The sequence below is a fragment of the Crotalus tigris genome, unplaced genomic scaffold, assembly GCF_016545835.1.
Source record: "Crotalus tigris isolate CLP2741 ecotype Arizona unplaced genomic scaffold, ASM1654583v1 scf7180000024514.4999324561:1519799, whole genome shotgun sequence".
Classification (NCBI taxonomy): domain Eukaryota; kingdom Metazoa; phylum Chordata; class Lepidosauria; order Squamata; family Viperidae; genus Crotalus; species Crotalus tigris.
Genome location: NW_024100687.1, coordinates 1,424,068 through 1,438,984, shown reverse-complemented (window position 1 = coordinate 1,438,984; position 14,917 = coordinate 1,424,068). Strand labels below are relative to the sequence as shown.

The following is a 14,917-nucleotide window of genomic DNA, read 5'->3' as shown; positions in this document are numbered from 1 at the left end:
GGCATTGGTGCCACTACACAGTCACGCGGATGGTTTCCTGTCAAGTGCAGAATGGCTCGGAGACAGTAATCCAAAGGGTTTATCAGAGCTGCCGATGGCCAGGACCTTGTGCCAACTTAGTGAGGTAATGGACTGTGTTTTTGACCTTTATTGATCCAAGCCACAGAGAAACAGTGATGAATAAATACTCTACTGTGTTGACATATGCCAAAAGTTGGCAAACCTCAATCCAAGAACATTTGAATGATCTGTTGAATTAAATTTGTACCGTTGTTTGGAAACTGTATCATTCTTTGACATCATCTATACTTCTGTTCAGAGTCATCTGTAAAAATGTGAATTGTGGTCTACCTGAAAAAAGGGAGAAATTCTTGGGTTATTATCTGGTCAGTCTGAATAGTATATTGAATAGGTCCATTTGCACAAGTGCCCGCTACTTATGCAAATAGAGCTTTGCGTGCAAGCGCCTGCTGCTCACAGAAGTGGAGCTGTGTGTGAGCATGAGTTCCTGGTCACATGATGCCTCTGACAAGGTCATCTCCTACAGCCTCAGTGTATGACCACAGCAACTTACAACCATAATTCTGGGTTCAAACACAGTCATAAGTTGAAGATTACCCATACTCCCAAATTTGGCAATTTCCATGCTTCAGTTTGTGGTTCAATTTTCTGTAGTTCTCCTGGCTGAGAAAAGCAGCTCTAAATCTTTGCATGAAGTTGTGGTAATCACCTAACAACGCATCATTGCCCTCAATGAATGGCATATGCCATTTGACTGCCCTTTCTTTTAGCAGGCTAGGAACAGAGGCTGCCTTGGACCAATCTGTAGGCAATTCCACTGTTTGGCCTGACAGAAACAATTCCCACTGCATAATGATATTCAGGAACTGATCATGAGCTCTCCCCTCCCCCAATTTTTCTGGTAGACTTCCCAGAGAATGGAGCAATATGAGTGTACAACTTCTTGTATGGTTGCTCCAGTCTTTGGAGAACCTTATTATTTCAGAAGATGAAGGCAAGAAACAGGAACGGCAAAGTTTCTAGGAATGCTCTTTATGATTATAGGGCAGAATAACACAATTTACAATGCCTATCAATGTTTCTCTCTTCCTCATCTTATACCAGTGATGGCGAAACTTTTAGAGACCGAGTGCCCAAAAATTGGCCCCGCCCCCGCTTCATCCTCTGTCCCGCCCCTGCTCCACCTCCCATCCCCTGCCCCGCCTACCCGCAGGGCCACTCACTGCCTCCAGGGCTCACTGCAGATCGCTCAGGCAGCCCAGCAACGCTATGGCGGCCATGCCCTCTGCCAACACCCTGCAGCATCAACTCTACACGATGAGGTGTGAGGCCAGAGTCTTGTCTATGCTGCCTGGCTGCCATGTCCTTGGCTGCGCTGCTTCGTGTGGGCCACGCTCAGGAGCGACTCTCCTTCACGGGGGCTGCTGGAGAGGAGGGGGTTGCGGGGGGGAGGCGAGGCTGGGGCAACGGCACGTGTGCCCACAGAGAGGGCTCCGAGTGCCACCTCTTGCACCCGTGCCATAGGCTCACCACCACTGTCTTATACCAAACAAATTCAAGTTAGGGTTATTTTGAGGTTCTTTCTCACATTTGCCTCTTTCTCAGGAAATACTTTTTTGAATGTTTCCCTTCAATGGCTTGTTTATCTTGTCTATGAGAGAAAGTCCACTTGAGTTCTCTTTTGTAGTTTGAGGTGGTACAACTAATAGTTATGCCATATCAAAATAAAAAAGGTGCTGAGTTCTGATGAAATGTCATCATTCTGATGAGTGGCCTTGGAAGTGTCCTAAATTGGGACGGTGTACCAGAAAATGTTCACGGCCAGAAAAAATTGCTGTTCTTTTTGGATAAATGAAAAAACATCCCTACTGACAGCTGTATATGCTCCTGAGTCCTTTGGGATTGGGCGGCATATAAATATTTGAAAATAAAATAAAATAAATAAATAAATGAAAAAAAATAGCAAAAAAGGAGATTAGGTTGTAATCTTAATGCAGTTATATGGCTAAAGATTAAATATGCACATACTGGTTTTTTTAACTGTTTCCAGAGAGTTAGTTGTTTCATTCTCTTGCAGCAAAAAGAAAGAGCCAATCTTACATATTAGGAAATTTGGCAAATGTTTTTTATTCTGTGAAAAATTATAATACATGTTGCCACAGGTTTTTTGCATGATTTATGTAATTGTGACATATTGTGGCTATGTACTGTTGATAATGCAAGCTAGGCTTCTAATCTGATGATGCACATGCCTTTTGGTAATTTATCCTGAGTAGAGGAGCTCAGAAACAGCCCTGAGTATCAGTAGTTTTCTGAAAAAGTAGAATGCAGGGAAAGTCCATTTGAGAGCATCACCCTAAGAAAACCATGGAGATGATTCTATTTTAGTCTAACCAAAAGGGCCCAGGGTGCTTCATTCAGGTGCTGAACTTGAAATAGGTAGTCCTCGACGTACAACCATTCATTTAGTTACTGTTTGGAATTCCTGTGGTGATGAATGAAGGGATTTATAACCCCTGCCCAAAGTTATGGAAGCTGCAGGGAGATCACCTTTGGGAAGGAGAACGGCCAATTTACCCATCAGCCTCCTTATACAGTATGGAGGTCACATGGTATTGTCCTAGAAGCTGGCTCCATTTTGGAGTAGCCACAATGAATTGTCGCTGCTGCCAAAATGGGGTCCGCCTCCAGGCTGGTGCCATGCAGCTTCCATGTAGGAAAGCCACGTGGTAGATCAGCTGCTTCTAGAAAGATCTATGGAAAAGGTAAGTAGATCGAGTTGTGACAAGTGAGGAGGAGGGTGTAGGACCCAGCAGGGCTGGGAAGCAGGTCCAAATCCTGGGGTACCCATGTGGCAGGAAAAGTAGCATGTGTTGCCTCAGGGAATTTGGAGGGGCCCTGCGAGGCCTGGGACAGACATATGCAATGTGGGCCTGGGCCTATGCTAGGCTTTCCAGGGTCTTTCTCACTCAAGGTACCCTACACTCTGCTTAATGATCTATGTCATGGTTCCGACAGGTGAAACTCTTCAAAAGAACTTTGAGGCATTGTTTACCTTAAAGAATTTTTTATTCGAGAAACAAAGTATCAGCACTACATAGTTAAAGCCAAAAACTGAATTCCCCTCCCTTGAGCACAAAGTAACAAAGCACAATTCCTTCCTCCAATTAACAGTCATAAATCTCATTCCCCAATTAGCTTGAAGCACCAGCTTTCTCTCCAGCTCTCCAGCCTGCCAAATCTTTATCAATTCTGGGTGCAATAACCTTGAATTCCCAAGGCTGAGTTATTATTGTTATGACTAACTGGACTCTCGTCCACATTCCCCCTCCCAGCATCAACTTAACTCTAAAATCAAAAGAGTAAAACGGCTGCATTTCCATCTGTTGTCAAAGCAATAACATCCGATATTAGCAGCGTTGACAATCTATTTCAGAGGTTTTGGGCACCAGGGACCGATTCCGTGGAGAGAGATTTTTCCACGGACCAGAGGGGGCGTGGTTTTATGTGCTGCCTGTATCCCACAGATGGGGCTTTGCTTGTTTGTGCGGACCAGTTGCTGGCATGTCGCGGCCCGGTACTGGTCCATGGACCAGGGGTTGGGGTCCCCTGATCTATTTGGTCACTTAATAACTGCAACAGGGAGAGCAGGAATTTTGATCATTAAGTGAGGTCTCCAGAAGCTGTGAATGCTCCAACACTGGAAGTTTTTAAGAAGAGACTGGACAGCCATTTGTCTGAAATGGTATAGGGTTTCCTGCCTGAGCAGGGGGTTGGACTAGATGACCTCCAAGGTCCCATTATTATTATTATTGTTGTTGTTGTTATTATTATTATTATTATATCATGTGGACACCTCACTTAATGGCTACCACAACTTATGACCGTAATGGAGCTTGCCCTGTCATAAGCTGAGGACTACTTGTATTGCTGTTTTTCATATGCTCATATGCATCTTTCATCATGCCTAATTCTAAATGCTTATATGCAACTGCCATCATATCTGACTCCTGCCAATTAAATTGGTATTGACTCTTGGTAGCAATGTAGATAGGCCTTCTCCAGAGTGACTGCTCAGGAAGATGAGCAGTTGATGCTGTAGGAAACAGCACAGGTGCTACTAGATAAGAACTCTGGTTTGATGTATTGTCTCAGCAGCCCTCTTCTTCTCTTACATTTTATCTCTAATGGCCCATTTGGGTTATCCATTAAGCCCCTCACATATTGAGATGTAATTTTTACACATGCTTAAAAAGTATATTTTGAGAAGCTTAAGAAGAATATAATGCTGCTCTCATTGCTTAGGAAATACTGTATGAGCTGTGCCAGATACATTTTGTTATGGTTACCCAATGTAACACTCACTCTAGCCTTTCCAATTTGATATCCTCCATATGTGTCAGACTGCAATTTCCAACTTTCTGAGCTAGCATATGTAGGCCAGACATATTTGGATCCACGTTTTCCTTGGCAACATTTTGCTAGTACAATAGTCAATGTGCAATATCGCCACAATTTGAAATTGTAGGCGTGGAGTTTCATCTTTCTGCTGAGGATGGGGCTCACTGCAAACATAAAACAGAAGCCCTAATTCCTCTACATTGAAATAGCAAAGGAAGTAAGAAAGTTCTTGATATATGCTTAAATTTCAATTAGTCCCCAAATTTATCATTTGAGTAAAGCTTGAAAAAACTTCTGTGTGTAACAGAAACTTTAATATGTGTCGTAGTGGTGGTGGTACAGTATGAGAACTATATTTGCTTGAGGAATTTGTCAATAATGAGTGAAGCCAGAGTTAACAATGGAAGAACTATTTTGCTTCTAAGATAGGATCTTATTTCTCTGTTTCCCTTTCTCTTTTCCCTCACATACATAATATACATAACATACATTTATACATACATACACAGATACAAGTATATACAAGTAACTTTCTTTCTTTCTTTCTTTCTTTCTTTCTTTCTTTCTTTCTTTCTTTCTTTCTTTCTTTTTTCCTTCCTTCCTTCCTTCCTTCTTTCTTTCTTTCTTTCTTTCTTTCTTTCTTTCTTTCTTTCTTTCTTTCTTTCTTTCATTAAAACAAACCACATACAAAACCCTATTGTATAGAGAACATCTTGATCTGTAGACTCTGTGTTTGGAAAATTCTCACCAATGCATAGAATTGCTTTGTTGGTATAATATATTTATGGAATTAAGAAAAAAAAACAAGAGGAGCTGGCTCGTGGCTTACCTGTACTTAGAACTAGCATGTAAATCCACAGATCACCTGCTCAAACTCTTCTGCTTTAAATGAGATATTTAGCATTTTTTGAATTATAGCAATTATTTCTAAGTTTTTATATCAAAATATTTTGTCTATCCCCTTCTCCATTTTTTGTGTCATTGCTACTCTGCAGAACATTTTCATAGCAGTAGCAACAGCAATAGCACTTAGACTTACATACTGCTTCATAGTGCTTTACAGCACTCTCTAAAAGCGGTTTACAGAGTCAGCATATTGCCCTCAACAATCTGAGTCCTATAATGAGACCAATTTAGCTAAAAAAGAAACCAAATTCAGAGACCAGATTGAACTGTAGGTCACAAAATGGCTACCCCTAGTAAAAAGAGCAATGTATGTATATACTTCTGATTCTCCTGTTTTAATAGAGGAATATGTAAATTCTGTCTGGCCCAATCTAGCAGATGGAAAGACCAACACTAGGCTGTTATCTTGCAGTGTAGATCCAAAATTGATCTCAGTCTTTGTAAAAGGTGGGTTATGTGTATAATTCACATTTTTGCACAAACGCTGAACATTGAAGAGCAAATGTTTTAAAAACAAAGAAAATATACAGATCATGTGGTTCCTCTGTGTCAAGACTTTGACTTGATCCAAGTTGTATGTCCTTGGGTCCCCGACTATTTCCTTTGTCTGCTTCCAGTCTTATTTCTATAAAAGAATAAACCTTCTTAAAGTCACACACTTCAAATAGAACGTATCAGAATTTCCTTCAAAATAAGATGGCTATAGAAATTGAAAGAATAATAAATAAATATTTCCATCAGATATCACTGCATTTAGCAATCAATCTTTAACTTCATGCAGTATTTGTGAATAAGATTCCATACAGGTAGTCCTTTCTTATGACCACAATTGAGCAGAAAATTTATGTTGCTAAGCAAAACAGTTGTTATGTGAGTTTTATCCCATTTCTTTCTACAATAGTTAAGTGAATCACTGAACTTCTTCAGTTAGTAACATGGTTGTTAAGTGAATCTGGCTTCCCCATTGGCTTTGCTTGTCAGAAGATAGCACAAGGTGATCACGTGACCTTGGAACACTGCAGCCATCATAATTCGGTTGCCAAGTGTCTGAATTTTGATCACGTGACCATGGGGATGTTGCAGTAGTCGTAAGTGTGAAAATGGTCATAAGTCACTTTTTTCAGTACTGTTGTAATTTAGAACAGTCATTAAATTAACTATTGTTAAGTCAAGGACTACCTGTAATTGAAACCTATTCAATTTATCACACAATTCCTATAAATTGTAAAAATCTGATATAAGATTTTATTGTCCATTAAGGTAATTGTATACATGCCTCTTCAGAAATAAGTTCCAATGGGTTATCTCCCAAGAAGGCAAATAAAGAAGATGGATAAATAAAGAACTTTTAAATATAGAGTGCAATTTTTTTTAGCCACTTACCTGGAAATAATCCCATTGAGCTCTACCTGAGTAGAAGTATATTGAACTGGGTTGCTTAAAACTGTACAGGTAGTCCTTGACTTACAGCCATTCGTTTAGTGACCATTCAAAGTTACAACAGCACTGAAAAAATTGACCTGTGATCGTTTTTCACACAATGGTTGCAGCATCACCATGGTCACGTGATCAAAATTCAGACATTTAGCGTCTGACATGTATTTATGATAGTTGCACTGTCCCGGGGTCATGTGATCCCCTTTTGCTACTTTCTGACAAGCAAAGTCAATGTGGAAGGCAGATTCACTTCACAAAAGCGTTACTAACTTTATAACTGCAGTGATTCATTTAACAACTGGGGGAAAGGTTGTAAAATGGGGCAAAACTCACTTAGCAACTGCCTTACTCAGCAATGGAAATTTTGGACTCAATTGTGGTCGTAAATCGAGGACTACCTGTATTTGACCTTGTTCCTATGAACAGCTACTGATGTTGGCAGATTTGGGCTGAACATTCTGGATGATGTGTTGCTTGTGTTAGTTACAGGACCCTCATCCGACCCACGTACAAGATAGCTTACCGAACAGTAACTGCTCTTGAATGGCGATGCTGCCCTGGTTTCACTGGAAGCAACTGTGAGGAAGGTAAGACTCTGCCCATCAAGAGGGTGTCTCTATGAAGCTGTGAGTATATCATCCAGCCTTCTCCCATTTGGTGTCCTCTAGTTGTGTTGGACTTGGATTCTCACAACACTAGTCAGCATGAATCTCAGCATGGAGGCTGTGGACATAGGTCCACCTTCAAACTGCCAGCCCACAGGCCGGATGCATCATAGCAAAACCGCGCCCACCCCATTGCCGGCAGTGGCAAAAAAGTCACGATATGTCGCAACACATCACGTGATGTTGTGAGTTTGACACCCTTGTTCTGTGGAGCATGGGAGACAGGAATATGCTATAGTTAGAAATGGGAGGATTTACTGGTTTAGATTAGAAATACTGGACTGTGATCCTATCAAAGTTCCATCTGTATTTACCCTTAAGCATTCTTAATTTTCGGAGGATTTCATAAATGTGTGTTTTTATGGCTTGCAAGTCACATTATTTTTAAACAATATATCCTTATGTGCTATTTAGATAGATAACAGGGTTTTTTTTGTCCCAACATGCATTGTTTTCAGTCTACAACTAATTAAGAAATTTCAGTACATGGCATTGAAATTGGACTATCTTTATTGTAATTCTCATGGCAATAGACAGAAGCACTATGCATCTCATGTTCTATATACATTTCCACCATGTTAGTCTCTGTTATATAACCAAACATGTTACAGGATGGCTCCTAGTAACTCACATGTGGTCAAACAAATAATAGATGTATGCTACAAAACACCCTGACCAGGCAGTGACCTATAGTAACTATGGAATATATTTTTACATTTCTGTATTCTATAAATCTAGTTTTGTATTTTCTTAATATGTACATCCATTATTACAAATATTTATGAAGATTCTCAGTTATCCAGGTCATAGCTGTATCAAAAATGTTTTTTATTTTTACTGGACTGATTTTTTTGACAAAAAAACAAGACATTTCGCTTCCTGGAAGCTTCATCAGTTGTATTGGATGCTGTGGAAGATGGAAGGACAAGTACTGATAGTTGAGATTACATGGTGGGATGGGGAATGATAGGTTCTGACAGGATGGTGTGTGTGTGTGTGTGGGGGGGGGAATGGAAAGATTGTGGGGTTTTTGCAACTAATCTCAACTGTCAATACCTGTCCTTCTATCTCCCCCAGCATCTAATACAACTGATGAAGATTCCATAATAGGAAGCAAAATGTGTTGTTTTTAATTCAAAAAAATCAGCCCAGTTGCTTTTTCAAAATAAAAACCACTTTTGATACATCTATTATTACAGTTATAATATACAAGAGGAAAGCCCACTGTTTTTTAGGAAAGAATGCTCTGCTGTGAATTTTAAGGGTGGGACTTGCAATAAAACCCACTGATTCGCCATTTCCCAATTCTCTTCTCACTTGTTGCTGTTTTTTTTTTCTGTAAACCCTCTTCTTGGTTCTTGGTTTTTCCATTGTTTGTTCATTTGTTTATTAGTTTCTAAATGGCTGCAATCATGCCACTCTTGGCAGGGGATGAAAATAATTACAAAATGTCTAATCATAAAAATACCAAATAAAAGTACAATACAATTAAAATTAAAAACAGCAATTTAGAGCAATATAAACACACATGTGTTCTCCCGCTACATCAAATTTAAAAAGACTTTCAGAAGAGTTTTGTTTTATCTTGTTTCCAGAAAAGCAATAACCTCAAGGCCTGCCTAGTTTCTTGGGTGAAGCTATTCCATAATGTAAGATCATTACATTACAATAGCTGCCCAGAGTTATTGACTGAGATGGGCAGCCATAGAAATTGAACAAATAAATAAAAATATATTATTGTACTGAGAAACAGCTTCTCCTGGCCTCAGCCCACCACCCGTTTCATAAACACGGGGAAACACTACTAATATTTTCTGAGTTGTCTTTAGTTTGGTGGGTTCTTCTAGTTCAAAAAAGTAGCCCTGAAGGTGCCTCAGCATCAAACCATATAAGGCTTTATAAATTAAAATCAATACTTTAAATTGCACCTAGAAACCTATTGACAACCAGTGAAAGGCCCCTAACACAGAGTGATGTATTCATATGTCCAGCACCCATTATTATATGGGCTGCTCTGTTTTGGATGAAGTGCAATTTCTGAGTGGTAGAGTCTAGTTATGGAACATTACTGTTAATGTTGCAAAATCCTCTTGCTCCAAGCAGGGCCACAACTGATGTATCAGCCAAAGCTAGATCTGGCAATTGCTTGCACTCCAGGAGGACCCCCAATTCATGTAACTGCTCCCTCAAGGACAATGGTACCTGTTTGAAGGATAAAACTGGAGTTGACAGAGAACCTTGCTCAATAAATTCACCATATTTACCCTGCTGTCCACAAAGGCAAGGTCTAGGACAGCTCAGTGCGGCTAACTCGCCACAGCCAACTTAACTATGGCCAGCTTGCTGCGAGACAACATAACATGGCCAACTCACCACACTACAACTTGCCACGGGAAAAGAGTTACCCTACTGTCGAAGAAATGGTGGAATAGAATAATTAAAGAAAGGATGCAAAGGAGGGACAAAATGTAATGTGAATGACAAAAATTAAAATTATTTAAATTGAATTATTGAATTGTCCCACAGCAAGTTGTCCTGCAGGGACTTGGCCACAATGAGTTGTCCTATGGCGAGGTGGCTGCGGCAAGTTGGTTGCACCAAGTTGTCTGTTCCAACAAAGGCATGCCTCTAGTTTCTTCCCTCTTTTTGCTTCTGTCAAGTCCAATATCTCTGAGATATTGGAACAATATCTCAGGGGTTGCCACAAAGAAGAGGGAGTCAAGCTATTCTCCAAAGTACCTGAAGGCAGGACAAGAAGCAATGGATGGAAACTTACCAAAGAGAGAAGCAACCTAGAACTAAGGAGAAACTTCCTGACAGTTAGAGCAATTAATCAGTGGAACAACCTGCCTCCAGAAGTCGTGAATGCTCCAACTCTGGAAGTTTTTAAGAAGAGACTGGACAGCCATTTGTCCGAAATGGTATGGGTTTCCTGCCTGAGCAGGGGGTTGGACTAGATGACCTCCAAGTCCTTTTCAACTGTGTTATTCTGTTATTCTTGAACTTGTCCAGGTATGTGGGAATTGACCCTAAGGATACTGCATGCAAACTGATGGATGAGAACTATAGAAATGGTATAAGAAATGTGAGAATGAGCTAAAGTTGACAAAGGATACTAAAAACAATAAAAAGGCTTTTATAGAGGTTTTTAATATTAGAGTTGTTTAAACCATTATAAGTGTGAAAGCTTTTGAGCTTAAAAGTTGTTTCAAGTTTAAAATGGGCTGTTCTGTCCTGACAGGAAGCCTTCCAACCTTCCTGGAAATGTTCTGAGCTTGAAATGACTCCAATAAATATTTTGAGTTTGGAATAACCAATCCCGATCTTGAATTAGAAAAGTTTGCACTCAACTATCCAAAATAAAAAGAAGAGAAAAGAATCAATAAACCAACAACTCAGTGAAGACATAAAAATGTTAACAGGGAACAAAGAAAGCCAGAGCTCTTGTTTTGATTCTGTTTTCTCCAATAAGAGGGTATGTGTTTCACTAGTGCAGGGGTAGGCAACCTTGGCTCTTTTATGACTCGTGGACTTCAACTCTGGCTCAGGAGTTCTGGGAGTTGAAGTCCATGAGTCATAAAAGAGCCAAGGTTGCCTACCCCTGCATAGGTAATTGTGAAGAGCAAAATTAAGGACCAGAACTAGAGTTTGGGACTACCTGAAATATAATTGGGGAATATCTAAATCTTCAGAGGAATTGACTTAACGGTAAGGAACCAGCTAATGATCTACCTTTTTATTTTCATTTATTCATTCATTTATTCATTAATTCAATTTATATTTCACTTGTATTATCTTTGAGAAATTGTTGAGAACTGATCAAGGGTCAGGCAATATTTGCCTTCCTCCAGTTGCCTGACCCTTGAAATGTTTTAAATTTGGAAAATGTTACATATCCTATTATTTTTTTCTGACAAATTATAAGTGATTTGCTGCAATGACCTCCCCCTCTCACCTTCTGTAGCTTGTAGAACACTTATGGCTACCACATTTATTTTTGGAGCCTGCTGAATCAGATTGTTTGGTGAGCAGAGTACTGCTTCCCCCCCTCCCCTTAAATACCCATAAAAAGAAAATTACATATCTAGGTTTGTGGGGAGAAAGCAGGTCGAGATTCCCTCCTCATTAACTCTGCTCATCTGCTTTATGACTGGAAAAAGTATCTGTGCAACTATTAAGTAAGCAGTGACTGAGGTCTTTGGATCTCAAGGTTTACTTATCATTCAAGTATTAATTCATAAATGTGTTCTGTTTTTACACTAGTGAATGGATTTTTTAAAGTGATAATTTTATTAAAATACAGCATATGGACCATATTCTTATAGTTGCACATTTAGAAAGAGTCATGGTGGCGGAGCCTATCCCATTCTAATAAGTTATAATGGAATGTGGGAATGACTTTGGGAAAGAGAGGAAGAGATGTTTCTTAGGAAACAATCAGATAAAAGAGGCAGGAAGACCCCAATGGCTTAATAATCAGAAAAAGAAACTTGGAAAGGACCCTCCATAATGGATCAAGCAGTTAAAAGTAGTAACAGGAAGTTTTGTACTTTCAGATTTGCACAATTCTGTCAATGTATCTTACATTAAAATAGAATTACCTCATCTAATTGTGTTTCCTGTCTGGTTTAACCAGGAAACCTGACATAAGCATAAAGAGATAAACTGCCCAAAGTCACTTAGGTGAGATGAGTGGTGTAGAAATGTGATAGACAACCAGCACCTGCATTAAAGTAGAATATTATAGAATTAGTGGACATTTGTTCCTCTTTGTTTAGGGCCCAGTTCTGATGCAATTCAACTAAGAACAAAAGCAAAAGAAGGATTGGCCCATAGTTTAGACCAGAAAAAGTAATAATGTCTCCTAGAGTGGGATTTCAGAAAATAGCTCTGTGAAATTGCCCTGTGTCAACACAGATTTGACATATTCCATAGGAAGGAGAACATCTCATGAATATTATAGAGGAACTCTTTCCCTTAAGAGGAAAAAGTGATGATTTAAAGCTCACATATGACATAGAGTTGAGTGAACTGCCAGAAAGATTTCTTCACAGGCTGGAGTTCTTTTTTTGTCAGCTGCCTGGTTAAGAATTAAAATTCCTGAGATAATTATAATCTAAACAATCTGTAGCCTTTAGCATTAAGGAGGTGCCCACCAGCTGGTGATGGTTAAGTGGTTACTTTTCTCAAACCTGAACCTATTAACAAAGGGTCAAGACTTTCTGTTTTAATCTAAAATGAGATTCAACAATGTTCAACTCTACAAAGCAAAAAAATTCACTGGGGAATGGGGAGAAACAGATTTTTTTGCAACAAAAAAATGGGATAGAAAAGGAATGCCAGAGAATCCGGTCCATGGGAACAAAATCCATATGAAGTAGACAAATAAATACATTCAGGCAACAGGCATGGGGTCTGGTTATTTGAGGAACTGCCTATCTTTCATCATGTTTCCCCATCTGATAAGATTCAGCCCAGTTGGATGAGTGTTGTGCCAAGTGTGCATTACAAACTTGTACCTGCATGAACTGCAGGAAATTATCTGTGAGGCTTTTGCTGGAGGAGGGACAGCTATGGGCAATTAAACTGATTTTAGATAACAGATTGATATATTCTTTTTCATCTTTCCAGGTTATGACACATCCTGTGCAAACAAATTACAGATTGGCTGTAGGTTTTTCCCTTGGCTTTAACTCCTTAAAAGTTTTAGGGCATGATGGCAGAAAAAATCATCAGCGTAGCAGCTACAAGACTATTTGCAAATAGAATAGGTTGACTCCTATTCTTTGTTTTGCTCTTTAGAAGGCCAGATCCTGAAGTTGAAACTCAAATACTTTGGCCACCTAATGAGAAGGAAGGACTCACTGGAGAAGGGCCTAATGCTGGGAAAGATTGAGGGCAATAGAAGAAGGGGACGACAGAGAATGAGATGGCTGGATGGAGTCACTGAAGCAGTATGTGTGAACTTAAATGGACTCCAGAAGATGGTAGAGGACAGGAAGACCTGGAGGAACGTTGTCCATGGGGTTGCGATGGGTCGGACACGACTTCGCAATTAACAACAACAAAAGCTTCACACAAGTGAATCCTTCTCAGTCCTTCAAGCCCACAAATCTAACTCTAATCTAAGGTTAATTTTCTTTGCAGGGTTGTAGCCAGGTAGAAAAATATCATCTATATGAAGCAGAAGCTGTATAATTCAGAGGTCCCCAACCTTTTGAGCACCAGGGACCAGTTCCATGGAGAGAGGTTTTTCCATGGACCGGAGAGTGCGTGGTTTTGTGTGCTGCCTGCATCCCACAGATGGGGCTTTGCTTGTTTGTGCGGACTGGTTGCTGGCATGCTGTGGCCTGGTACCGGTTCATGGATCGGGGTTTGGGGACCCCTGGTATAAGTAGAAGGGGGTTTTTTTGAAGAAAGAGGAGATATTGTTTGTTTGGACATAGCTTCCTGCTCCCAGTGAAATTTTGTTTTCAGTGCATTTGGAACTTAAAAGGATATATACTTTAAACATTCAGTTGATTTAATTTTTCATTCACTTATGTTTGATTTCATTTCCCTTTATTTTTCTTTTATTTTGACATTAATTTTAACATAAAAGCCAGAACTTTGTAACTTTGATGTTTTTCACTCACAATATGCAAATAATTTGGGGATAACTAATATATTTCAGCATAATAAAAGGAAAGGCCAATCTTTCTCATTTTGGTGCCTTCCAGCTATCTTAGATGATGACTCCCAGTATCCTGCTCCAGTAAGAGCATTAGTTATAGACATTGTTGGGGAAAGCTACCATAGGCATGAAGAAAAGATATGTGAAATGCAAAATTTATCTGCTTTGCCCCCAAAACCTTGGAAGTAATGTTTTTTTCCCTCATGCTTCACAAAGCTGTTGAGATAGTAGAAAGACATTGGGATCAAAAGAATTTGTCTAGCCAAACCTGGAGAGAGCTTTACTGATCCTGTCTCCTCTTGTGTCAGAAATGCAGGAGCTAGAAAGGGGAAAAATATTAATTACATTTAAAAACATTCAAAATTTTAGTAAAAACATAGATTTATAAAGTTCTAGCTCAATGCCAGGCTACATTGATGGCAAGGATATTTGTGACCAGCAAATCATTCTGTATGCATATCAGTTCATGTAAAAGATGGATAGTTTTTTGAATAGTGCCACTTTCACAATAAATATCCTTGTCCTGTGAGGGAAGCTCCATTTTTCCATGTGATCTTTAGTTCTAGCAAAACCGGTGCACAATCTATTTAAACATCTCCAAACTGTCCATTCCTCTTCCAAACCTCCAGGCAATTCCTCAAGTGGTTCTATCCAATTATGAAGATATTTAACTTAAAGTTTCCACCTTTTAAATCGTTCTTTTTGAGGTGTAGTAACAATCTCCTTGGGGCAATCTAAAGAGCTCCTTCTTGATTTCAATCTTTTTGTAGGGGTACTTCGCCAAATAATGGGTGTGCTGAATCATGTAACACAG

General features: G+C 39.5%; 1 protein-coding gene across 5 annotated transcripts in view; it reads left to right on the top strand.

The window, feature by feature from the left end:
• Positions 1-14,917, top strand: part of COL26A1 (collagen type XXVI alpha 1 chain) — a 165,090-nt gene that overhangs the window by 47,239 nt on the left and 102,934 nt on the right. For 4 of the 5 annotated variants that reach the window (XM_039333997.1, XM_039333996.1, XM_039333994.1 and 1 more), the window contains 2 exons: positions 2-124; positions 7,249-7,352. In XM_039333997.1, coding sequence (XP_039189931.1) covers positions 30-124; positions 7,249-7,352 — 199 coding nt within the window. In that variant the 5' untranslated portion in view covers positions 2-29. The remainder of the gene's footprint in view (position 1; positions 125-7,248; positions 7,353-14,917) is intronic. The other variant, XM_039333993.1, reaches the window with a different exon arrangement.